The sequence below is a fragment of the Eptesicus fuscus genome, chromosome 5 (assembly GCF_027574615.1).
Source record: "Eptesicus fuscus isolate TK198812 chromosome 5, DD_ASM_mEF_20220401, whole genome shotgun sequence".
Classification (NCBI taxonomy): domain Eukaryota; kingdom Metazoa; phylum Chordata; class Mammalia; order Chiroptera; family Vespertilionidae; genus Eptesicus; species Eptesicus fuscus.
This window is the reverse complement of record NC_072477.1, coordinates 104,887,662-104,912,233: the sequence shown is the minus strand read 5'-3', so window position 1 is coordinate 104,912,233 and position 24,572 is coordinate 104,887,662. Positions and strand designations below refer to the sequence as shown.

The window sequence follows — 24,572 nt, the reverse complement described above, 5'->3', positions numbered from 1 at the left end:
GATGGAAGCCTGGTAAGCTTTAAACGGAATGAGAGTGAAATTCTGATCTTAGTTTGTTGAACTGGAGTAAGTTATATCTGAAAAGAACTAGAAAATCTCTAACACATGCCTCAGGGAGACTCTTGAAACAATGTGGCTTCATGACTGTTGGCTTCTGAGGTGCCCATGGAGGAAACCAGACCATTTGCTTGCAGATTCAAAAACTCATTACCCAGCACCTTTAGATAAACCAGACAGACTCATTCCCTCTACTTCTTATAATAGTAGTAGAAATATGGAAACTGAGGCTCTGAGAGAGCAAGTCAGTGAGTAGCAACCAGGCTCTTTCCCCTGCCCCTCACCTATTACCCCACAGTTGGTCTCGCCTTTGCTATTTTTATTCAGCAAACTGAGGAAGCCGAAGGACCAAACACTGCCCTGGATGGATGGATGGATGGACGGATGGATGGATGGACGGATGGATGGATGACTTAAGACTTCAGTAGAGTAGGCAAGCTGGTTCCTTACCCAGAGTATCCCAGGAAGAGGGTTGGATGAGGAGAGGATCCTAAGCCAAAGCCCTTGAGGAATAATATCTGTAGATCTTTGTGGGCCATTAGAAACAGAGGTGGTATTTGTTCTTTAAAAAAAAATTTTTTTTAAACAAAGAGCTTATCAACTCAAGAGCATGTCAGACATTAGAAAGGCTTTGTACAAGAATGGTAGGGTGAAAGCAGGAAACAATTTTCCTTTCTTCTACCTTCCAAAGCCATTATTATATATCTCTTCCACACTGCTCAGCATGTGTTAGAGCTTTTCTAGGGAGACATCTGTGGATGATGTCCTCAGAGCCCTAGGCAAGACTCAGGCAGTAAGACAGGGAGGACAACTCCAGTTCAATACAAGGAAGGGTTTTCCAAGAGCTTAAGTGACCTCAGTTATGGAATGCAGGGCAAGCTGCCTCAATAGGTGGCAAGCACCTCTTCATTAGTGGTCTATGAGCAGGTTGGAGGTTCCACAGAGACCTGTCCTTGTACTAGGTGTTTTGGGTCTAGATGTGCCCTGACCCAAGGATTGGAAGGAACCATGAATAAGCAGATAATTGTGAGAAGATTTGTAGCTTTTCTAAGATAGTTAAGGATAGGTGTCAGAGGGAGAGAGTTGAGAAGGCAAAGACAGACATTTATTTTTTAAGAACAAAATGTGATGTGGTTAGATGAGCTATTCTGGTTTTAGCAGGGCTGACAGGAGCTTGAGATTAGAAATATATTTTTATTGACCACCCTCCTTCCCCCGTCTGACGGATGGCCCTGCAGGGCCTCCCAGGGCTCCTCACCAGAGTAGCAGCCCAGCTGGATGGTTCCCTAACACATCTGGGCCCCCTTGGCTTGGGTCCTTGCTTAGTCCCAACATGCTGGGAAGCCTGCAGGTCTGTGTCTGACAGTCACCTTGCAACCTTATGGAGGCCCTGTCAGACTCGGTGAACTTTCAGGGCCTCTCAGGAATCCCACATACCTAGGTAAGGTTGGGGTGGGCAACACAAGCACCAGAAGAGGACCTACTGTGTGCATCTGGTGCCTCGTATCTCAGTAATAGTGACTGAAGGGTGCTATTGTTTGAGGACACTGAGGATGAAGGAAGTTTTATAATTTTTCCAGGACCAAACAGCAATTTTATGGGTGTGCCAGGCTTTAGACCAAAGTCTGTCTGGCTTGAAAGCTTTGCTCTTTTAAATAAGCCTCCTCCATTATCAGGAAGGAAAAGTCTCCACTATCACAATCCTCTCTCCCAAGTCTGTGATGACTGCCCACTTCCCCTCCACCATCTCAAATCTTAAAGGCCCAGCTCAATATCCTACTTCTTCCTTCTGCTTCATGAAACCAAAATGTATTAAAAACTTAGAACAAGGAGGGGTTGGGGTTGGGGGTGAACACAAGTCCAGGCAGAGAAAATGAGCCCCTCAGGTTTAAGAGCCTGGAAGTGTGATGATGCTCAGAACTGTAAGCCTGAGTGAAAGGCAGCAATGAGAGATCTGAGGGGGCTGGACAGGTGTCTGAAGATGTGGCTTGAGGACAGCTGAAGAAGAGTCCTGAGTCAGGCAGAGAAAGGTGTGGGACTTTTCTAGGAGCTTACTAGGAGCCAGGGCCAGGTTCCAAGTTCAGGGAAGGGAACTGGGTAGGATGTGTACAGAGAGGCCAGTATTCTTGATATCTTATCACCTCTAATTCTCAGAGAACCCTGTAATGTCCACTGTGCTGTTATTGTTCCATGTTACAGATGAGCAACTGAGGTTCAGCAAAGTGAGTGTAGTGTTCAGCCATAAAAAGGAATGAAATTCTGACACATGCTAAAACATGAATGAACCTGAAAGACATTATGCTAAGTGAAGTAAACCAGATACAAAAGGATAATTATTATATGAGGGTCCTACTTAGGCAAATTCATAGAGACAGAAAGTAGAAAGAAGTAGGAGAAAAGAGAATGGAGATGGAGAATTATTGCTTAACTAGAGGCCCAGTGCACGAAATTCATGCATGGGTAGAGTCCCTAGGCCTGGCTAGCAATCAGGGCCGATTGAGGCCTTCCAGCTGCTGGCCAGGGCCTCCCTTCATTCTTTGCTGCCCCCTGGTGGTCAGTGCACATCATAGAGAGTGATTGAACCCCTGGTCTCTCGGTTGAACTCCCATGGGGACACTTTGCTTATTAGCCTTTTATATGTATAGATGGGTACAGAGTTTCTGTTTGGGATGATGAAATGGTCCAGAAATAGTGGCGATGCTTGTATAATATTGTGAATGTACTTCATGCTACTGAATTGCACACTTACAATGGTTAAAATGGTAAATTTTATATTATGTATATCTATAATAATAAAAGCATAATATGCTAATTAGACCAGACAGCCAAACGACCTTCTGGACATCATTCCGGATGTCCTTCTGGTCGAAGCCACAGCAGCAGGGACTGAGGCAGAGATGGTTAGGGGCGATCAGGCAGACAAGCGAGTGGTTAGGGGCAATCAGGCAGCAGGCAGAGTGGTTAGAGGGGATCAGGCAGGCAGGAGAGCAGTTAGGGGAGATCAGGCAGGCAGGAGAGCAGTTAGGGGCATCAGGCAGGCAGAGTGGTTAGGGGCATCAGGCAGGCAGGCAGAGTGGTTAGGAGTGATGAGGCAGCCAGGCGAGCAGTTAGGGGCATTCAGGCAGGTGAGCAGTTAGGGGCATCAGGCAGGCAGGCAGAGTGGTTGGGGCATCAGGCAGGCAGGCAGTGTGGTTGGGGCATCAGGCAGGCAGGCAGAGTGATTGGGGCATCAGGCAGGCAGGCAGAGTGGTTAGGGGCAATCAGGCAGGCAGAGTGGTTAGGGGTGATCAGGCAGGCAGGCGAGCGGTTAGGAGCCAGCTGTCCTGGATTGTGAGAGGGATCCAGGATTGCGAGAGTGTGCAGGCTGGGCTGAGGGATCCCCCCCACCCGCCCGCCCTAGTGCACAAATGTCGTGCACCGGGCCTCTAGTTTACTAAAATAAAAAAGTAATTGTATAAGATTATAAGGTTAAAAAAAACATGTAAATTGTAAAAGCCAGATATCTGCTCCTTAGCAGTGGCAGTGCATCCAGGATCACCACTGTTATCTACACCAATGATTCTCAACTCTGTCTCACTTTGGAAACACTGGAGAACTTTGAAAAACATTGATGCCCAGTCCCCACCTCCAAATTCAGAGGTAATTGACTTGGGGTATGGCCTGGACATTGGGATTTTTTTAAGAACTATAGTCCTACAAGATCTGGCTCCCTGTTACATTTCTGATCTGATCTCCAACTACTCTTCATCTCATCTCTGCCGCAGTCACACAGGTCTCTTTGTTGTTCCTTAAAGCACTCTCCTGCCTCAGTTCATCACCTCCTCTTCTCATGTCCACTATGGCTCAGCTTCTGTTTTTCCATTTCCATAGCTGGGAAGCCCTGAGTATCATCTGGCCACTCCATCCCCACCCTGACTGCTACTTGAGCTCCAGCTGTCACTTCCTGTTACCCAATAGTAGTTGGCCTGTCAGCACCAGCAGAAGTGGCTGTCACTTGCCTGACTGTTGCTCAGGGTTCTAGGTCTCAGCAAATCATCACACCCTCCCATTAACCCCAAAGGGCTCTCTGACCCAGGCCTGAGAAGATAGCAGCCAGGCCTGGCCCAGTAGCCCCAAAATCCATCTGGGTGGCACCCTCAGGTACACATCCCCTTGGTTTTCTCTCTGTAAAATGGGAAGAAGAATACCCAACTCACAGGGCTATTGTTGGAATTAAATGCATCTTGTCACTTGAATCCATGGGAAGGGTCTCTAATGGTGAAATTTAATATGCAATGGTGAACAGAGTTGGAAAGGCATTCTGGGAATAGGAGAATCCACATATGAGGCTCACCCTATAGAGCATATCCAATTATAAGTCTGGGTCCCTTGGGACCTGTTCTATGAAGGGCAGCAGAAGGTAGTCCCTTTAGCACTGCCCTGAGCCTCCCCATCTTCAAAGCCTTCATCTTAGGTGAACATCACTCTGACATCCTACAGATATGGAAAATGAAGTTCAGACAGGGAAAATGATTCCCCAAGGCCCCCAGCAAGTGAGGGTGAGGGCCAGGTGAGGCTTCAAAGAAGCCTGTTCCCTTCTGAGCCTCAAGAAGGGGAATTACTGAGCCTGTAAGGAAGGGAACTTCTGGCGCTATCCCAGTGGGGAGCCCTGGTGTGAGCAGCCCTCAAGGCACAGGGCACCATTGTCTCTTGCTGGAAGCCAAAAGTGGTTTTAGTTTCTACACCAAGTTCCTTTTATTGTGCAGTTCACAGTGTTAGTTAGGCTCTGGTGAGGAGGAAGGGCATCCTGCCCACAACTCATAGCCTTCAGCCCCCTTTGCACGAGAGGAAACATCCACCACTGGAAAGGCTGCAAAAAGGCAGAAAACAGTATTTCTGTCACCATCTAAGTCTTGTCAGGACTTTTCACAATCCAGCTGGGATCTTCCCTTCCTACCCTGAACAATCCTCTAGGCCAGAAAACCATCTCCCAAACCCACTGTGCCCACTCCCCCTCCACACTTTTGCCTATGTCATCCTTCCACCTGGAGTGTCACTTGTCCTCCTGCCATTTCCCAAATCCCCACCCACTCTTTGAAAGCCCAAGAAAGACCCTTCCTTTCCTTTTCAGGGGCTACCTCAGTTGTGGATAAGTATTAGGAACAGCAAGAAAAAGCCCCCAGGTTCCTGGGAATTGCAGTCATTGAGAAGCAGATCTTGTTTTCCACCAAAGATAAAAAACAAAAAACAAAAAAGGCATGGATTACACTCTTGACCCAGGACACTACAGCCAGTAAATCCTATAGGTGACCGTCTGCAGGCATTGCAAAAGCGGAGCAAGCACGACCACACACCTCTGCAATCTACTATTACCATCAGACAGTTGGCCACGTCCTGTGGAATGAGAACAGATGAGCCAAGTTCTCAGTCCTCCGGGGACGGGTGGGGGAGAATGCGGGGTGGGGAGGGGTTCCTATACTACAGAGCGTGCACAGAGTATGTGAAAGAGGAATACTATTGAACCACAATTTTTGCCTAAAATTACCATCTCGGCCTTGCAAACAGGAATTTCTTAGTTTTGTTTTCAGATATTTTCCTTTTAATGACACATGTAATCTGTGATCACTCGCATTAAATTAGAGAAGTGGAGAAAAAAAAATCACCCTGCTTCCAAGACCGTAGAAACCAATGCCATCCTTTTACCCTGCAGGAGTTATAATGGAACCAAGAACAGACTAGCCAATTGCCTTGAATTCAGTTGCAGAGCATGATGGCATCCAACAGACCTGCATGAGAGCCCTTGCTTTGCCCTAGACATGTGACCATAGAGTAGCCTTTGACCTGCCCATGGCTCTGTGTAGGGATGGGAGGGCATTGCCAACCCTCCCGTGCAGGGTGGGTTTGGATGCATGTGGAGTGACTGTCACAGTACCTGGCTTCTATTAGGTACTCAGCAAACAGGCACTGTTACCACTCCTCTGGGGTGATTTAAGTAGCTGGGACTTGGATAAAAATATATTCATGGAACTTGAAATAAATGTCTTCTTTTTCATTTTTATTTAAATTTTTCAATAAGTAATACATTTACATAGTCTAAAGATTAAATAGTATAAAAAAGTAAAAGCACTTACTACCACCAGCCCTGTCCCCCACCAATTTCTTTTCTTTCACTTCCCCAAAAGGTCATCACTTTAATTAGTTCTCTGTGCGTCATTCCAGAGATTCTCGTTGTTAAAACAAGCCTAAGCTAATATAAAGGCTTATTTCCCCCAGTTTTCACAGCAGGTTGAATACCAGACACACACAGCTTGGCTCTGTGCTTTTTACACAAAATACCATGTCTTGAAGAACTCCCCTAAGTAGTACAGAGAGAACTTCTGTCCTCATTCTTTCTGACAGCCATGACCGGGGAGACACTGGCAAGGCAGTTGGAAAGGTGGAACAGCCAGGCATCCCTCTCTCGCCTCTAAGTCCCTATTGCTCCAGCCACTGGCCTCCTCAGCCTTCAAGGCCATAGGGCCTGTCCTACTGCTAGTCCTCACGCAGTGTCTGAGCAGACTTTGGTTCTCAGCAGAGCCCCTCTCAGTTTGGTCCTCCAGCTCCTATCCAGCCAGAGGGGTAGAGGGTTTCCAAAGGGGCTGCTAGTGCCAAATGCTAGAGAACCCGCACTTTCTTACTCAGGAATATCTCCTCTCCTGGGAATCTACCCAAGGAAGTAATCCTCAAATGCAAACTTTGATACACAAAGATCTACCCATTGCATCACTGTCTAGAATAGTAAATAATTGGCAACAACCTAAATGTGCAACAATAGAGGATTGAATAAATAAATCATAGCATGTCCACCAAATCCACAAGATGCAGGACTATACAGTCATTAACAATGTTGTTTTGAAGACAAGGAAACCACATCCACAACCACATGTTCAAAATGGAATTATGTTGAAAGGGTAGGGGGCAGGTCTTAAAACAATGTGAATGTAATTACGGATCTGGACTGTACATTTAAAATGGTCAAGATGGTAAATTTTATGTTAGATGTATTTTTCCATGATTAAAAATAAATTTTAAAATGCAAGAAAATTAGTTTGTACCTATGTTAAGAATCTTAGAAAAACATGGCAAAATATTACCAGCAATCTCTGTGTGATGAGACAACTAAGGCTGTTTTATTCCTGTTTTTTTTTTTTTTTCTTCCTATTTTTCCACTTTCCTTTTAGGATCTTATATTTTTTGCTTTTAAGGTATGTTCATAGCTTTAAGTGTCCAGAACAGAACAGGTACCCAGTGAACATCAACCTCTCCTGATTTTCCATGAAGTCCTGGGGCCACTGTTGGCAGGTCCTGAGGGAGTGGACAGGCAGCTTTAGGACAGGTTAAAAGTGGGGCCCTTCTCTGTAGTCTCCTAAATGAGGAACCTCAGAATCTCAAAACTGGGAAGGGGAAGAAGCTACAGCAGCTGAGTGGACACATGGGGGAGGGGTGGGCCCAGCCTCAGTCCCATGTGCCTCCCTGGTAATTCATGCCCCAACCCAGGGAGTAGTACTTTCCTCTGTCCTCTGTCTCTCGGGGTCCTCAGACTCTCCACGCTTGGCACAGAGCTTTCCAGATGAAGCTGGACACCAGCTTAAAAGGGAGATGTGACCACAAAGAAGAAGGAAAATTTCAGGCCTATTCTCAGTCCCCCTTGGTGGCTTCTGCCTAAAGGTGGGTCGCAGTGGTGATGAGAGGCCACTGTAGTAACTCTGGCCTAGCCTCCTCAGGCTCTTACTTTTCCTTTTAATAACCCCAAAAGGGGTAGGATGTAGATATCAATAAAACCTGGTCCAGGACTAGAGCTTTCCTCTTAAAACAATACCCAGTGAATTTTTTGCAAAGGCCATTATATATATAGGTCTGGGAGAGAGTGAGACAGTGGGAAGGATAAGCACGCCTCAGAGCCCTGCTCCACTTGGTACACAAGGCCTAACCCAGTTATCAGGGAACCTGAGTTTCCAGCACTGGATGGTGACTTCCTTGAGGGCAAGATGGTCTCATTCATCTGATTGGATTTAGGGGTGAGGCTGGGCAGTACAGTTTAAACCACCTAGTCAAGAAACCTGCTTAACAAATATTTGTAAATATAACTAAAATGAAATGGAGGAGAAAATAGGTTCAGGAAGGCAGGTGGGACCATGTAGATATTCACTGTTCATTCACTTATTCTACAAACATTGACTGAGTATATACCCCACTTGCCAGCCCTGCGCTGAGGATGCAGACAGATGTTTCTTACAATGCAGTTTGGTTGTCTTCTGGGAGCACAGCCACTGGAGAGGAGAGCTGTGTGTATGGAAGGGGTGAGGGGAAGCATCCTGCCTTCTCTAGGCTTCTATGCACCTCTGACTTGGTGCTGAGGCAGGTTATTGGAGATCTAAGGCCTTCTCAGCTTGGGCATCTGTATTCTCAGCCTCAGCTTTATTTTACTGACAGGCCCTGCTCTGAGGCTCAGCCACAAACTTCGTGCAAAGCCATGATGCTCTTTATCCTGGTGTGTGTTTAATATAAATCAAATTATCCCTTCCCTCCCTACTAGTAGTGGCTAGCCCTACTCTCACCTCATTCCCACAGCAGCCTGCATCTGAATGCTCTGCCACAGATAAAAGCAGGCTATAAATACTCTGTGGCAACACTGATAACTTTGCAAACACAGGCCCACTTAGGGACAGAACTTTTCTACTCCTATGCTGAATGTTTCCACCACTTATGAGCCATTCTGTTTGCTTTTTATAATTTTTTTTGTCTCCTCTCTTGCTATCAGGCTACCAGATATCTGTGAAACTATCTCTAAAAGTTCAGGTCCACCAATATTTATCAATCACCAATATATATCAGGTTCCATGCAGAACCCTACTAGTTGCTACATCTACCGGTTAAAAAAATCACATGACTGATTTTGTAAAAATTGTGGGTAAAATCAGAGTTCACAGGCCCTACCTAAAAGCTATGGGCCATCCTATCTAATAAAGAGGGAATATGCTAATTGATCATCATGCCATCACAAACATGGCAGCGTCCACAGCCAATAAGGAGGGAATATGCTAATTGACTGCCATGCCTTCAAAGTTGGCAGCACCCATAGTCACAAGATGGTGGCACCCAGTCTCCGTAGCCCCGTTGGGGCAGCAGGTGTATGGTACAGCTGGGCCTGCCCCCAGGCAGGTCCGACCATTCTGCGAGTCTGCCTCCGGAGTCCCCCAGTCCCCTCAGCCCCCCAGCCACCCAGGGCCTGCTCGAAGTGCAGGCAAGCCTCAGATGTCAGCTGCCCAGCCACCCAGGGCCAGCCCAAGGGACTACCAAATGACTGAACAAGCAGGCTGCGTGGGATAACCAAGTGGTAGGGGCACTGTGAGGGGTGACCAGGCTGGCAGGGAAGGCAGTTGGGGGCGACCAGGCCAGCAGGGGGCTGTTGGGAGTGACGAGGTCAGCAGGGGGTAGTTGGGGGTGACCAGGCCAGCAGGGGGGACAGTTGGGGGCAACCAGGCCGGCAGGGGGGGCAGCGGGGAAGGGCAGTTGGGGGTGACCAGGCTGGCAGGGGGGATTAGTGAGGGACGACAAAACGACTGAACAGCAAGCTGTGTGGGATGACCAGGCTGGTAGGGGGGTCGTGAGGAGTTACCAGTCTGGCAGGGGGGGCAGTAAGAGGCAATCAGGCCAGTGGGGGTGGGGTGCAGTTGGGGGCAACTAGGCTGGCAGGGGGGGGCAGTTGGGGGCAATTAGGCTGGCGGGAGGTGGCAGTGAGGGATGACTAGGCCAGCGGGGGGGGAGGGGGGCAGTTAGGGCCGATCAGGATGGCACGCAGAGGCAGTGAGATCAGGCTGGCGGAGAGGGGGGGCAGTTAGGGGCATCCAGGCAGGCAGGCAGGTGAGCAATTAGGAGCCAACGGTCCAGGATTGTGAGAGGGATGTCCAACTGTCGGTCTAGACCAGCAGTTGGACATTCCCCGAGGGGTCCCGGATTGGAGAGTGTGCAGGCTGGGCTGAGGGGACCCCCCGTGCATGAATTTCGTGCACCAGGCCTCTAGTCTAGTATAAGTAAAGTATATGGGCTTTAGTGTAAGCTCTTAGCTCCTTAAAAATGACTTTCGTTTCTCTCCTTACTATTAGCTAGTGCCAGAAACAGGGCTGGTGACACCTGTGTTCTATAAAGTTGAGATTGCCAGATAATTAAAGTGCTGTGGTGTTGGACATCATTTTTGTAGGGTTTCCTACCACTATTAAAGACTAGTCATTTTTAGTGTGCTGCCCAGCTACAGGGTTTAATGGTATTGCCTTGGGCTGGGGTAGGGCGGAAATAGTAGAGGGGGAAGGCTGTGCTCTATCCCTAACATCCTGGCAGTTAGATCAGTATGCCTTTTGTGTTTTACAGATTTATGTGTAAATTGAGCTTCAAGGTACTTCTATAAACCTTGCCTGATCTCCCTACTTCTCTGAGAGGTAGGAAGGACAGATTTTTTTTTTTTTTTGGTCCATTTTACCAATGTGGCTCCAAAATGTAGTGATCTGCCATGTTGATAGAGAATAATGAAGCACCTTGGGTGAGAACCCAGGCCCTGGAGCCAGCCTGTTGGGTTCAATCCAAGCTTTGTGATCTTGGGCAAGTTACTTAAGCTCTCTTAATTTTTCCCCAAGTAATGTGGAAAACAAAAAACTACTTCATTGGTTTAAAAGAGTGTTTTGACACATGTTTCTGTGAGTGTTAGATGTCCTCATGGGCTGAGGATCAGGGAGTAGTGCTAGAATTCAAAGCCATTTTGAGGCATTTGCCAGGGTCAGTATGTCAGGCTCCCACTGATCACTTCTCTCCCCGCCCCCCCCCCAGATCTGACCTTCTCCAGGGAAGCTGTACCCCCACATCAGGCCCAGGGAGCCAGCAGTAGAGGACCGGAGGCACCTGGGGGCCATGAAGCCCACAGTGGCTCAGAGGTGGGGCAAGTGCTGAATGTGGCAGGATACGGCTCAGGAAGCTGCTTTCTTGCTGCTGCTTCTGTTGCTGCTGCTACTGCCACACCCTGCTTCCTCATACACTATCTCCTACTGCCCAGATCTCCTTGCCCCCAGCTCTGCCCTAGGGAAGGTGGGCCCAGGCACTCTGGTGTGGAATAGATGTCCTGGAGGGAAAACAATCAGGGTCTCCTGGGCTACAGAGCAACCTGGATTTTCAGGCCTTACCCCTTTCTCCAACCTTATACTCTAAGTCAGAGCAATGATGTGGTGACTCACCACTCCCTGCCTCCCCCACTGTAGCCACCTATCCACCCCCTTTTGTAATCCCCAACTGCCAACCTGGTGGTGGGATTGGCTGAGCCAGGTCTGTCTCCATTGTCTAAACAGAGGTCCATAGAGGCACAGAGTGCCCTACCCAGGCAGCCCTCTCTCCACTGTGTGGCCAGAGTAGGCACAAAACAGGTCACTCACATGCTGGTCACAGGTCCCAGAAAAGGGTCCAGGGAGGGGAGGCTGTTGACTAAGGCAAAGGGCCATGGAGTCCTCTATGGGATTGAGAGGGGGGCTCTTGGGACAATCACATTCCTCAGCTCTAATCAGAGAGGTCTCAGCTTTCCCCCCTTGAGCACCGGGGACAGCTAGAAGTCCAGGAGCAGAGGAGAAGGCTGAAAAACAGTCAGAAAAATCAGAGGGGATTTGAGGCCCAAACTGGGCTTGCAGGCTGGGCCAAACCATCAGTTGGGTGCCATTCTCTTATGGAAGAAAGGATTTGATTTACCTCTGCACTGAATTTAAGAAAATGAGCAAGGAATTGACCTGCCCTCCTGCCTCTTCAAAGGGTCCCTAAGGACTGCAAGGAAGGGGGTTTGGGTGAGGGAAGAGAATTACTATTTGAATGCCAACAAGGTCCTAGGGACTTTGTTACATTTGATCACCATGTTTAATCCTCCCAATAGACTGTTATATTTATTAATGTTTACCTCCACTACATAAGTAGGGAAAATGAGGCTCAGAGAAGTAAAATAACTTATCTAGCCCTTAAATAGCAGAGTCAATATCCCAATTCGTTTGTTTGCTCCCCAAACCTGTGACCCATTCCCTTTTTTTCTTCATTTGGCCTCCTCAAATTCCCACCCTCATATTGGACTCTCCTCTCAAAAAATTCTGCTATGGGGAGAGGGTCACCTGGAGGAGAAACCAGTCCTGGGGTACAGGGGATATCTCTCACCCACTGTCTTGAAGCTTGCAGAGCAATCATACTCCAGGCTGAGGACACCCTTTATCTTCCAACTTAGAAGGGACGGTGGCCCAGGTTACCTCCACAAATACAAAATACAACCACTATTTTTATGAGTAAATCTCTCTCTTCCCTTGACCACATCCCAATCAACTACCCTGGGAAAATTTCAGCCAATCTTCCCATTCTACTTGTTTAACTCCCTGTCAGTCTTCACTCACCCAAAAGGCATCTTTGAATTGAAGCTGGGGCATCATCCTCAGGCTGCCACGACAAAGCTTTCTCTCCTCCCACAGACAGGGCTGAACGAGGTCCAGGAACCAGGCACACTGTCCCAGTACTGACAGTGTTGGCCCAGTCGTTCCCGACTTGGCTGATGCTGTCTGCAGCACCTCAGAAGACACCCACAAGCTAGAGATGAGCTGCCAGAGGGAGCAAAAGAGCTCGATCTGTTTTGCTTGGGGCTAGAATCAGCAGCAAAATGAGGAAGGAGCAGTGCCCAATGATGGGAGGGCGGGTTCTGGTTTCCGGCCCAACCCCTTGCCAGCCCCATGGTGATGGAGGACACAGTCCAGGTGGCAGGATTTAGCAGGGATGCCAGCCCCAGATGGGGAGGCAGTGGCCAGAGAGAGAGGCAGGTAGGTACAGAGGCTAGGTGGCAGGCAGCCTGTGCAGAAAGGTTTGTGCAGTCTCCCCCTCGGTGCAGGCATCAGGCCCCTCACCCACAGGAAGTAGAGCTGCTGTGCTCCTGTGTGCAGCTCTGCCTGCAGCCTGCCTCCCTCCTGTTCTCCTCCACTTGTCTCCTTCTGATGTCCTAGTTGAGCCATTCTCAGAGGCCATAAACTTAGGGAGACTGAAGTCACAGAAGGTGAGGGAGAGGAGGGGTCAGGAATCAGGGGTGCTGTTGCCTACCACCCCAGCCTCACTCCAGACCAGGTACATAAATGCTAGACTCTCCATCCCTCCCCAGCAAACCATTTGGGGGTGGGGAGCTTCCCTAGGACTAGCACTCACTATCATTCATAAAATCCTGGCTACATGGTGTCCCAATCCACATCTTACCCTCAAGGAGTCTGGGGGCAAATGCAACTGCATTCTACAGGGCCGGCTGTAGGAACACTGAGGTGGGGTGAGTGGAGAACAGCTTGAGGCTTTATGGACACCGACCTTCTGCCCTCCAAGTCTCCAGATTAGACACTTTCTGGGGCAGGAAACCCCTCTAAAGATGTCTTCAGGCCAGAAGAATGTAATTGAACCGAAAGAGACAGCATTATAAAGGTATAGATGTTGGAGTTCAAAAACCCAGGTTGAGGCCCACTTTCTGTTTTGTCTGGGCCTTACCCTTCAATAGCTGAGGAAACTTAATTGACCCTCTAACACAATAAGCCCCCGTTTCCCCATCTGCCACCCTCAATCTTTGAAAGGGAGAAAGTGTTGAGACCATTACTGGAGTTTCTGGTTTGGCTGGGCATGTGCTGGGGCACTGTCAGGTACCACCTAGAGAAGAGCCCTGGGCTGGAACCCCAGACACAGCCTGAGGAGCTATGGCTTGCCCACTAAGCAGAAGATGCTGGTGTGGGGCCTAAGCCCAGAGCCAGGTGGCAAGAAGGAATGAGTCAGCTTCTTCACAAATCAGCACCCTCATGGGCTAGTTTAGAGATGGGGGACACCCAAGCTTCTGAAATAGCCACCGAGAGAGAATACATCAGGGAGAATTGCAGAGCAGTAAGGTTGACCCTGATAGCCCCCACCTCCAGAATCCTTCAGTTTGAGCTAATAAATACCTTCAGCGTTGAAGTTACCCCAGTTGCTTGCAACTGAAGACAGCTGTGAACCCAGGGGAGTTAGACACCTACTAAGAAGGGCTCCTTATGAATAACTGGACTCAAATTTTAGAAAACAGAGCCCAGCAGCCATTTCTGCACAGGGGCCTCTCACACAAACTGCACTTCACAAAGAAGCTTGCCCTAGTCTGCCTGCCTACACTGTGTTTTTACCATCTAAGCCAGCTCTTATAAAGGAGTTCCTGGGATCCTATTTCAATCAATATGACTGAGGCTTTCTCCATCCAATCAGAGCTGTGCAACTCTGACCAAACAGAGTGGCTCTATTCTGACCAATAGGACAGTGCTTTTGGAGCAATCAAACTGTGAGGATTTGGAGTCCTCATTTACATGAAAATGAACCAATCGGGAACTAGGGGTGGGGACTCCTGCCACATAAGCCAGCTTCCTCTCTGGCTCAGGGAGTGCTCTTTTCCTTTTCCACTGAAGACTGAGTTTCCCTAGCTGAGCTAGAACTCCAAATATGTCTCACCAGAGCAGAGCAGAGCTTCCTAGCTGAAGAGAGGCCTGGCTCTGGGGCAGTCTCACAGCTGTGCTGTTTTCATAGCCACACTGCCTCAAATTGAGCTGTTCCAATGTAGTGCTGTATCACTGTTGAGCTGTTGGTACTGAATAAAGCAGGGGTCCTCAAACTTTTAAAACAGGGGGCCAGTTCACTGTCCCTCAGACCGTTGGAGGGCCGGACTATAGTTTAAAAAAAACTATGAACAAATTCCTATGCACACTGCACATATCTTATTTTGAAGTAAAAAAAAACAAAACGGCAAAAACACCCACGTGTGGCCCGCCGTAGTTTGAGGATGCCTGGAATAAAGTTTCTTTCTTCACCACACCCCAAATTGGGGAATTCTGTTGGTGTTTGAATTGGTGAACATTGGTTAACAGCTGCCATAATAGAAAACACACACACACAACAGCTTGAAAGGATGGGAGTGGAGGAGAAAGGGTGTTGTGGTTGGGAGGTAGTTACACCCTGCCTTCCCTATTAGAGTCAGGTCAGTCATTGTGTCCCACTGGGCCTCAGTTTCCCCATCTATAAAGTGAAGCAGTAAGGCAACTGCAGCAGTGTGTGTCTGATTCACTTATGAAACCTAAAAACTATGCAGCTTGCCTGACTCCCATCCAGTTTGTAGGTCTAAGTTGGGGCCTGACCTTATGTTTTTCTACAGCTTCTGACAGGCTCATGTAGATGGTCTCTGAAGAACCTTTCATCAGTGCAAGCCACCTCCCTTTGACCAGTGAGCTGGTGGTGAGGTAATTCTTGGTCCTCACTAAAGGAACCCTTCCCCCACATCTACTTGGCCTATGTTTCAGTTATTCTGCTGACTGCCTATTCACCATGTTATACCTCTTTGGTGTCTACCCTAGCTTCTAAAGACTGACTGTGCTTGGAAACTCAGAATCACACTCTTGTGGTTGAAAGTTAGTAAATCTGAAAGCTCCTTGTCAACTCAGAAGAGTTGTGTGCTTTATTTTTTTCAATCCTTTTTCCAGAGCAAACTGAAAAACAATCTATATCACATCCTGAGCACTGAGTGCCACGCCCTGGATATCAACCAAGGCCTGAGGCTAGGATGTCTCCTGGTGTCAGATTTACCATGTGGTAGCCCCACTCCCACCCCACATGGCCCCTGGTCTCTGCACTTCCTTCTCAGCTGGGGACTTCCCTTCTTTCCACTCCCTATTCTTCATGTTTCTGCCCCAGACCCTGGCCTGGCCCTTCACCTTCAGCTCCACACTCTAGGAATGAAGACCCCACTTAGGATAGGACTCTGACAATTAATTGCTCTCTCTGAGTCTCAGTTTCCTTATCTGCTAAATTAGGTGAGACTCAAGACATGTGAAATGCTTAGCATATGGCCCGCTGCAGTAAAACTCAGCAGCCTATTATTTTGCTGGAACTTCTTTCCTGCCTGGTCTCACCAGTGAGTTTCTTCTTATTAATAAAGCCCCAGTTCCCCTCCTGTGGGAGGTCTTCCCAGCCCAGGTTCCTCAGCAGAGCCTCTCTCCTTGCACACACTGCTCTCCTGCTACTCAGCACATTTCTCCTCCTGGGTGACCACCCCAGCAGATTGGCAGAAAGTTTTCCTTGTTTATGTCTATGTCCCTAGACAGGAAGGCTCAGTAAATGTAATAATGGCTACATTACACTGGGGCTTGTTCTCTTCTGGGGCAAGGGAAGGTGGGGGTGAGAGTGGGAGCGCCAGCCCAGTAAACATGTGCTTCTGGCCTCTCAGGAACAGTGACCCACAATGGTCAGGTACAGGAACATTCCACTTCAGTTATGTGGTGGGTAAGTACCTGAGAGCTATGGCCAGCATCATGGCAGTGTACTCTGCTACTTCAGGAAGGAGATACAAGTGTCGAATGGTCTGCCCAGTGAATGGCAGATATTAAGACAGCATGTTAGCAATGAAAGGGACAAAACAAATGCCCCTTGAACCGGTAGCAATGCTGTTTCTAAATGAAATTCATGATAAGGGCCTCCTGGTTTCCTAATGTCACCAAGGAGCTTGGAGACACTCCTTCTCTGCAGCCTTGTGCCCTCTCTAGAAGGCTCCAAGATACTGCTTCAGATTCTTCTTATACAAAATGAGGTTAAAGGATAGCCTGGGGCCAGATCATTCAGAGTTTATACTGCCAGTGAGGCAGAGTAAGGACAGGACCATTGTCCTGAAAATAATGGGAAATCATAGCAAGGTGACAATGGGAAGGTACATTATCAAATCTGGGTTTGAAAATGTCACCTGCTGTGTGGAAAACAGACAGCAGCGAACAGGCTTGGCTTCAGGGATGAACAACGAGTGCAACTACACAGGGCCCTGTTGCTCAGAAGGGCCTTGCATGTAGGACTTAATGCTTTGGCAATTGCCATCTTGAAATTCTTAATATTATCTTTAAATTTGTTTTAAAAGTGAAGACTAATGGGACAATGAAGCATGCATCAAAAACTTGGAGCCTCGGCTCAAGTATGGTCCTGCCTCCTACCCATCTCCCCTGGATGGGTTCTCAGCTTTCCCCTCCAAGGTCCTGCCTAACAACCACTGCTACCCTCTGTCCGCAGCAAGGATGCAATATCCATGGGGATTGCAATACACCATGGGAAAGAGAGATGCTTGGCTTGACTTCCCTGCCCACAGCTGGGGAATGTAGTTCGGTGGCTGGTAGGAAGGGAAACTCAGCAGCTAGTAGGTTTGATGCAGAAACAAGTGAGAGGCCCTTGTCCCACAAGTATTCCCATGCCCGAGGGAGTGTAACATTAAACAGCAAATAAAGCACCATGCCAAGTTGAGAGAACATGGGAAAGGAAAACCTTTATATATTAGTACTTTAAATAGGACATTTTTTAAAAAATAAGAGGCCCCACATTTTCTTTTTTTTTCCCTTTCTTTATATTTCTTTTTTCTTTTTTTTTATTGTTTAAAGTATTACAAATAGTAGTACACATGACTACTTTTCCCCCCCAATTGGCCTTCCCTCAGCCTCCCCTACCCCCCTGCACATGCCCTCACCCCCCCTCCCAGTGTCTTGTGTCCATGGGTTATGCTTATATACATGCATACAAGTCCTTTGGTTGATCTCTTACCGCCCCCCAACGCCCCAACCCTCCCCAGCCTTCTCACTGTCGTTTGACAGTCTGTTCGATGCTTCTCTACCTCTGTATCTATTTTTGTTCATCAGTTTATAATGTTCGTTATTATCCATAAATGAGTGAGATCATGTGGTATTTTCCTTTCACTGCCTGGCTTATTTCACTTAGCAAAATGCTCTCTAGTTCCATCCATGCTGTTTCAACTGGTAAGAATTCCTTCTTTTATATAGCAGCGTAGTATTCCATTGTGTAGATGTACCACAGTTTTCTAATCCACTCATCTGCTGATGGGCATTTAGGCTGTTTCCAAATCTTAGCTATTGTAAATTGTGCTGCTATGTACATAGGGGTGCATATATACTTTCTGATTGGTGTTTCTGTTTTCTTGGGATATATTCCTAGAAGTGGTATTACTGGGTCAAATGGCAGTTCCATTTTTAATTTTTTGAGGAAACTCCATACTGTTTTCCACAGTGGCTGCACCAGTCTGCATTCCCACCAGCAGTGAAGAAGGGTTCCTTTTTCTCTGCATCCTCTCCAGCACTTGTCGTTTGTTGATTTGTTAATGATAGCCATTCTGACAGGTGTGAGGTGGTACCTCATTGATGTTTTGATTTGCATCTCTTGCATGATTAGTGACTTTGAGCATATTTTCATATGTCTCTTGGCTTTCTGAATGTCCTCTTTTGAAAAGTGTCTATTTAGGTCATTTGCCCATTTTTTTATTGGTTTTTTTATCTTCCTTTTGTTAAGTGGTACGAGTTCCCTGTAAATGTTGGAGATTAAACCCTTATAGGAGATAACATTGGCAAATATGTTCTCCCATGCAGTGGGTTTCTTATTGTTTTGTTGATGGTTTCTTTTGCTGTGCAGAAGCTTTTTATTTTGATGTAGTCCCATTTGTTTATTTTCTCCTTAGTTTCCATTGCCCTAGGAGCTGTATTGTTAAATATATTGCTATGACAAATGTCTGCTATTTTGCTGCCTATAGCTTCTTCCAAGATTTTTATGGTTTCCCATCTTATGTTTAAGTCTTTTATTCATTTTGAGCTTATTTTTGTGTATGGTGTAAGTTGGTAGTCTAGTTTCATTTTTTTGCAAGTATCTGTTCAGTTTTCCCAACACCATTTATAGAAGAGACTGTCTTGACTCCATTGTATAGTCTTGCCTCCTTTGTCAAATATTAATTGTGTGTAATGGCTTGTGTCGATTTCTGGGTTCTCTGTTCTGATCTACATGTCTGTTCTTGTGCCAGTACCAGGCAGTTTTGAGAACAATGGTTTTGTAGTATGGCTTCTCTGCCTTTGTATCTGTTCAGATCATTACAGTTGTAATCCCTCCAACATTGTTCTTCTTTCTCAAGATTGCTGCAGCTATTCGGGGTCTTTGTTTATTTCAGATGAATTTTTGAAGAATTTTTTCTAGGTCTTTGAAGTATTTTGTTGGTATTTTAATGGGGATTGCATTGAATTTATAGGTTGCTTTGGGTAGTATGGACATTTTAATGATGTCGATTCTACCAATCCATGAACATGGTATATTCTTCCATTAGTTTATGTCTTCCTCTATCTCTTTTTTTCAGCGTTCCAAAATTTTCTGAGTACAGGTCCTTTATCTCCTAGGTTAAGTTTATTTCTAGGTATCTTATTATTTTTTGTTGTTGTTGCAATGGTAAATGGGATTGCTTTTTTAAAAAAAATAAATCTTTATTGTCCAGATTATTACAGTTGTTCCTCTTCCCCCCCCCCCCATAGCTCCCCTCCACCCGGTTCCCACCCCACCCATGCCCTTACCTCCCCCCCCCATTGTCCTCATCCATAGGTGTAAGATTTTTGTTCAATCTCTTCCCGCACCCCACACCCTCTTCGCCCCGAGAATTGTTAGTCCACTTCCTTTCTATGCCCCTGATTCTATTATATTCACCAGTTTATTCTGTTCATCAGATTTTTTATTCACTTGATTTTTAGATTCACTTGTTGATAGATCTATATTTGTTGTCACTTTGTTGTTCATGATTTTTATCTTTACCTTTTTCTTCTTCTTCTTAGAGAATACCCTTCAGTATTTCATATAATACTGGTTTGGTGGTGATGCACTCCTTTAGCTTTTTCTTGTCTGTGAAGCTCTTTATATGACCTTCAACTCTAAATGATAGCTTTGCTGGGTAGAGTAATCTTGGTTGTAGGTTCTTGCTATTCACCACTTTGTATGGCCTGCATAGTTTCTGTTGAGAAATCAGCTTACAGTCGTATGGGTACTCCCTTGTAAGTAACTAAGTGTTTTTCTCTTGTTGCTTTTAAGATTCTCTCTTTGTCTTTTGCCCTTGGCATTTTAATTATAATGTGTCTTGGTGTGGTCCTCTTTAGATTCTTCTTGTTTGGGGTTCTCTGCACTTCCTGGACTTGTAAGTCTATTTCTTTCACCAGGTAGGGGAAGTTTTCTGTCATTATTTCTTCAGATAGGTTTTCAATATCTTGCTCTCTCTCTTCTTCTGGCACCCCCATCATTCGGATGTTGGTATGCTTGAAGTTGTCCCAGAGGCTGCTTACACTATCTTCATATTTTTGGATTCTTTTTTCTTTTTGCTTTTCCAGTTGGGTGTTTTTTGCTTCTTTGTATTTCAAATGTTTGACTTGATTCTTGGGATCCTCTAGTCTGCTGTTGGATCTCTGTATAATATTATTTCAGTAGGGGTATGCTTAATTTCTGATTGGTCCTTTTTCATATCCTTGAGGGTCTCACTAAATTTCTTAACAGTTTCTAGAAGATTCTTGAGTAACCTTATAACCGTATCCAGTATTTTGCTTTCACCCATTTCTTTCATTTGTGACTTGTTTCTTTGTCTCCTCATTTTGGCTGCTTCCCTGTGTTTGTTTCTATGTACTTTGTAGCTGCTAAGTCTCCTTGAGTTGATAGAGTGGCCTTGTGTGGTTGGTTTCTTATAGGGCCCAATGGCTCAGCCTCCCCAGTCACCTGAGGTGGACACTCTTGGTGCATCCCTTTTTGGGCTGTTTGCACAGTCTTGCTGTAGTTAACCCTTGATTGCTGTTGGTATTACTGGGAGTAATTGACCTCCAGGCCAATTGGCTGTGATGACCAGCTGTGTCTACACTGGAAGATCTGTTGCGCAGGAGACACCCTTATGGGTCAGGACTTGCTTCAGTGGGGCTTTGGTGCTCACTGAGTTTGCTTCTTGAGTGTGTCTCTTATTTTTGTGAAGAATTGTAATTCGGTATGGTCTCACTCTGACCACTGGGTACACTGGCTCTTGGATCTCCAAGGAGGTGTAAGGTCAGCCACTGTCTGGGGCCACCCTGCAGGAGCTACAGAGACATCTGCAGATTCCTCCTCTTTGTATGGAGTTTCGAAGTGCCCCGATGAGGCCCAGGTGTGAAGCAAGGCCACTGCTGCTGCCAGGCATTGGGCCTTCTCTTGGAAGCTCTGGGACTCTCTGACCCAGCTGCAGTTTGCAAAAGCTGATGCGCACAGCTTGGGCGGGGTTGTTAATTGGGTGGGGCGAGGTCTCTGAGAATCACCAGTTTGGAACAAACAGCAATGGTTGCCAGTCAGCCCTGAACTGGAGAAGTCCCCAGTTCTCTGCATTTCCTCCCCCCTCCGCCCCGCACCGTGCAGGAACAATGATTGCTGCGAGCAGCTCTAAGGGAAAGCTGCCCTCGCGTTCCTGTCCCAATGTCACACAGTCCAGTTTCTCTCTGTATGTGCCTGGGTCCCCCAGAGTCTTGCCCAGAATTGTAGTTCAGAGCAAACAGGAGATTGTTCTCTCTTCTAGTTAAAAGAGCAGTACATCCAGGTGCCAGCACTTTCTGTGCCTCCACACCTCTTACCAGTCTCAATGCCCTTTCTTCACCTCTCTACTTATGGAACTTCCACTCAGTCAGCTTTCCCGCAGTTTTGGGTGGTAGTTGTTCTGCCATTCAGTTGTCGTTTCGATGTGGCTGTGAGAGGCAGCAAGTATAGGTGATTAACTATGCTGCCATCTTGGTTCTCCTCAAGATTACTTTTTAAATTTCTCTTTCTGTGAGTTCATTATTGGTATATAGAAAAACCATAGACTTCTGGGTATTTATTGTTTATCCTGCTACATTGCCGAATTCATTTATTAAGTCTAGTAGTTTTTGATGGAGTCTTTGGGGTTTTCTATGTACAATATCATGTCATCTGCGAATAAGGAAATTCTACTTCTTCTTTTCCAATTTGGATGCCTTTTATTTCTTCATCTTGTCTGATCGCAATGGTTAGTATTTCCAGTACTGTGTCGAACAGGAGTGGTGAGAGTGGGCATCCCTGTCTTGTTCCTTTTCTTAGTGGAAAAGATTTTAGTTTTGCCCATTGAGTATGATGTTGGCTGTGGGTTTGTCATATATGGTTTTTATTATGTTGAGGTATGATCCTTCTATTCCCACCTTACTGTGGGTTTTTATCAAGAAAGGATGTTGGATTTTGTCAAATGCTTTTTCTGCATCAATGCATATGATTATATGGTTTTTATCTCTCAGTTTGTTTATATGGTATATCACATTTATCGATTTGTGGATATTGTTCCATCCTTGCATCCCCAGAATAAATCCCACTTGGTCATGGTGTACGATTTTTCTAATGTATTGCTGGATTTGATTTGCTAGAATTTTGTTGAGGATTTTGTCGTCTATGTTCATGAGGGATATTGGCCTGTAATTCTCTTTCTTTGTATTGTCTTTATCTGGTTTTGGGATTAGGGTAATGCTGGCTTCATAGAAAGAGCTTGGAAGTGCTCCTTCCTCTTGAATTTTTTGGAATGGTCTAAGGAAGATAGATTTTATTTCTTCTTTGAATGTTTTATAAAACTCCCCTGTGAAGCTGTCTGGTCCAGGGCTTTTGTTTGTTGAAAGATTTTTTATTATTGCTTCAATTTCCTTCATAGTTATCGGCCTATTCAGATTTTTTGATTCCTCCTGGCTGAGTTTTAGAAGGTCATATTTTTTTAGGAATATGTCCATTTCTTCTAGGTTGACCAGTTTGTTGGAGTAGAGTTGCTCATAATATTTTTTTTTCGATTCTTCATATTTCTGTGGGGTCTGTTGTTATTTCACCTCTTTCATTTCTGATTTTGTTTATTTTTTTTTTGGGTCCTCTCTCTCTTTGCTTCTTGGTGAGCCTGGCTAGAGGTTCATCAATCTTGTTTATCCTTTCAAAGAACCAGCTCTTGGTTTCATTGATCTTTTGTGTATACACACACACACACACTATCACACACTAAAGACACACACACACACATCCATATATATATATATATAGTTTTTTTTTTTTTAATATTTTTTTTTTTTGTCTAGAGGATTTATCCAGTGATGTTAATGGAGTATTAATGTCTCCTTTTTTCATTTCCATTTGCCTGATAGATATTTTTCCATCCCTTCTCTTTCAGTCTGTGTGAGTCCCTTGTTCTGAGGTGGGTCTCCTGTAGATAGCATATATATGGGTCATGTTTTCTTATCCATTCATTCACTCGATGTCTTTTGATTGGAGCATTTAATCCATTAACATTTAATTTTATTATTGATAGGTACTTGTTTGTAGCCATTTCTGTATTTTATGCCTGTGTTCCTTCTTCCCTTTCTATTTCTTCTTTTTACCACATTCCCTTTAGCATTTCTTGCATTGCTGGCTTGGTAGTGATAAACTCCCTTAGCCTTTTTTGTCTGTGAAGTTCCTGATTTCTCCTTGAATTTTGATTGATAGTCTCACTGGATAGAGTATTCTTGGATTTAGTCTTTTACTTTGCATCACTTTGAGTACCTCCTTCCATTCCTTTCTAGCTTGATGTGTTTCTGTTGAGAAATCATTTGATAATCTGATGGGGGATCCTTTGTAGGTAACTCTCTGTCTCTCTCTTGCAGCCTTTAAGATTCTCTCTTTGTCATTAACATTTGCCATTGACTTATGACGTGTCTTGGTGTGGGTCTTTTGGGATTCATCTCTGTACTTGTGTAACTTTTTTCTTCCCCATATCAGGGGAGTTTTCTGTCATTGTTTCTTCAAATAGATTTTCTAATCCTTGCTGCTCTTCTTGTCCTTATGGAAGCCCTATTATATGTATGTTATTTCATTTTGCATTGTCCCAAAGCTCCCTTAGGCTCTCCTCCTGCTTTTTAATATTTTTCTCCAGTTGCTGTTCAGATTGGGCTTGTTTCTGTACCTTATCTTCTAACTCACTAATTCGGTCCTCTGCTTCTTCTAGTCTACTGTTGAAAACTTCCATGGTGTTTTTGATTGTAGCTATATCACTTTTTATTTCTTCCTGTTTTTTGCATAGGTTGTTGATTTTCTCATTCATCCGGTGTATGAACTATATGACCATTACTCTGAATTCATTTTCTGTCATGTTGCATGCTTCCGTTTCACTTATTTCCTTTCTTGGAGATTCCTCATATTCTTTCCTCTGAGGATTGTTTCGTTGTCACCCCATTCTAACTATCAGAAGAAGGTTCAAATATCAAGTTGCTGCGGCCTGGGCTGTGTGCAGTGGGAGCTTTGCACTCCCTGAGTGTCACTGAAGAGCTCTGAGCCCAAGATGTGTGGCTGCCGTGGGTTGGTGGGAGCCACGCTTGCCCAGGATCAGAGTCACAGGCACTTAGTGTGGCCTCATGTGCGCACCTAGAATCAGGGACCCTGCCTGCACCACACTGAAACAGAAACCCCGCTGGTGTGTGCTGAAAATCAGAGTCCCCTAGTGCATGTCAGGAGTCAGAGACCCCCTGTGCCCATGTTGAGAATCGAGTATCAGAGTCTCTGTTGCTTGGGGCAGCCTCACACTGAGAATCAAGGTCCCTGTGTGCCCATGAGCCAAGACTTGGATTCATTGGCTCTTAGTGTGAATGCAC

The 24,572-nt window shown here is 45.9% G+C and overlaps 1 protein-coding gene across 3 annotated transcripts in view; it reads right to left on the bottom strand.

Moving 5' to 3' along the window:
- Positions 1 to 12,702, bottom strand: part of PSTPIP1 (proline-serine-threonine phosphatase interacting protein 1) — a 44,001-nt gene extending 31,299 nt beyond the window's left edge. The window contains exon 1 of one of the 3 annotated variants that reach the window (XM_028138081.2): positions 12,480 to 12,702. In XM_028138081.2, coding sequence (XP_027993882.2) covers positions 12,480 to 12,515 — 36 coding nt within the window. In that variant the 5' untranslated portion in view covers positions 12,516 to 12,702. The remainder of the gene's footprint in view (positions 1 to 12,479) is intronic. The other 2 variants (XM_054715623.1, XM_054715624.1) reach the window with 2 other exon arrangements.
- Between the last annotated feature and the right edge of the window lie 11,870 nt (positions 12,703 to 24,572).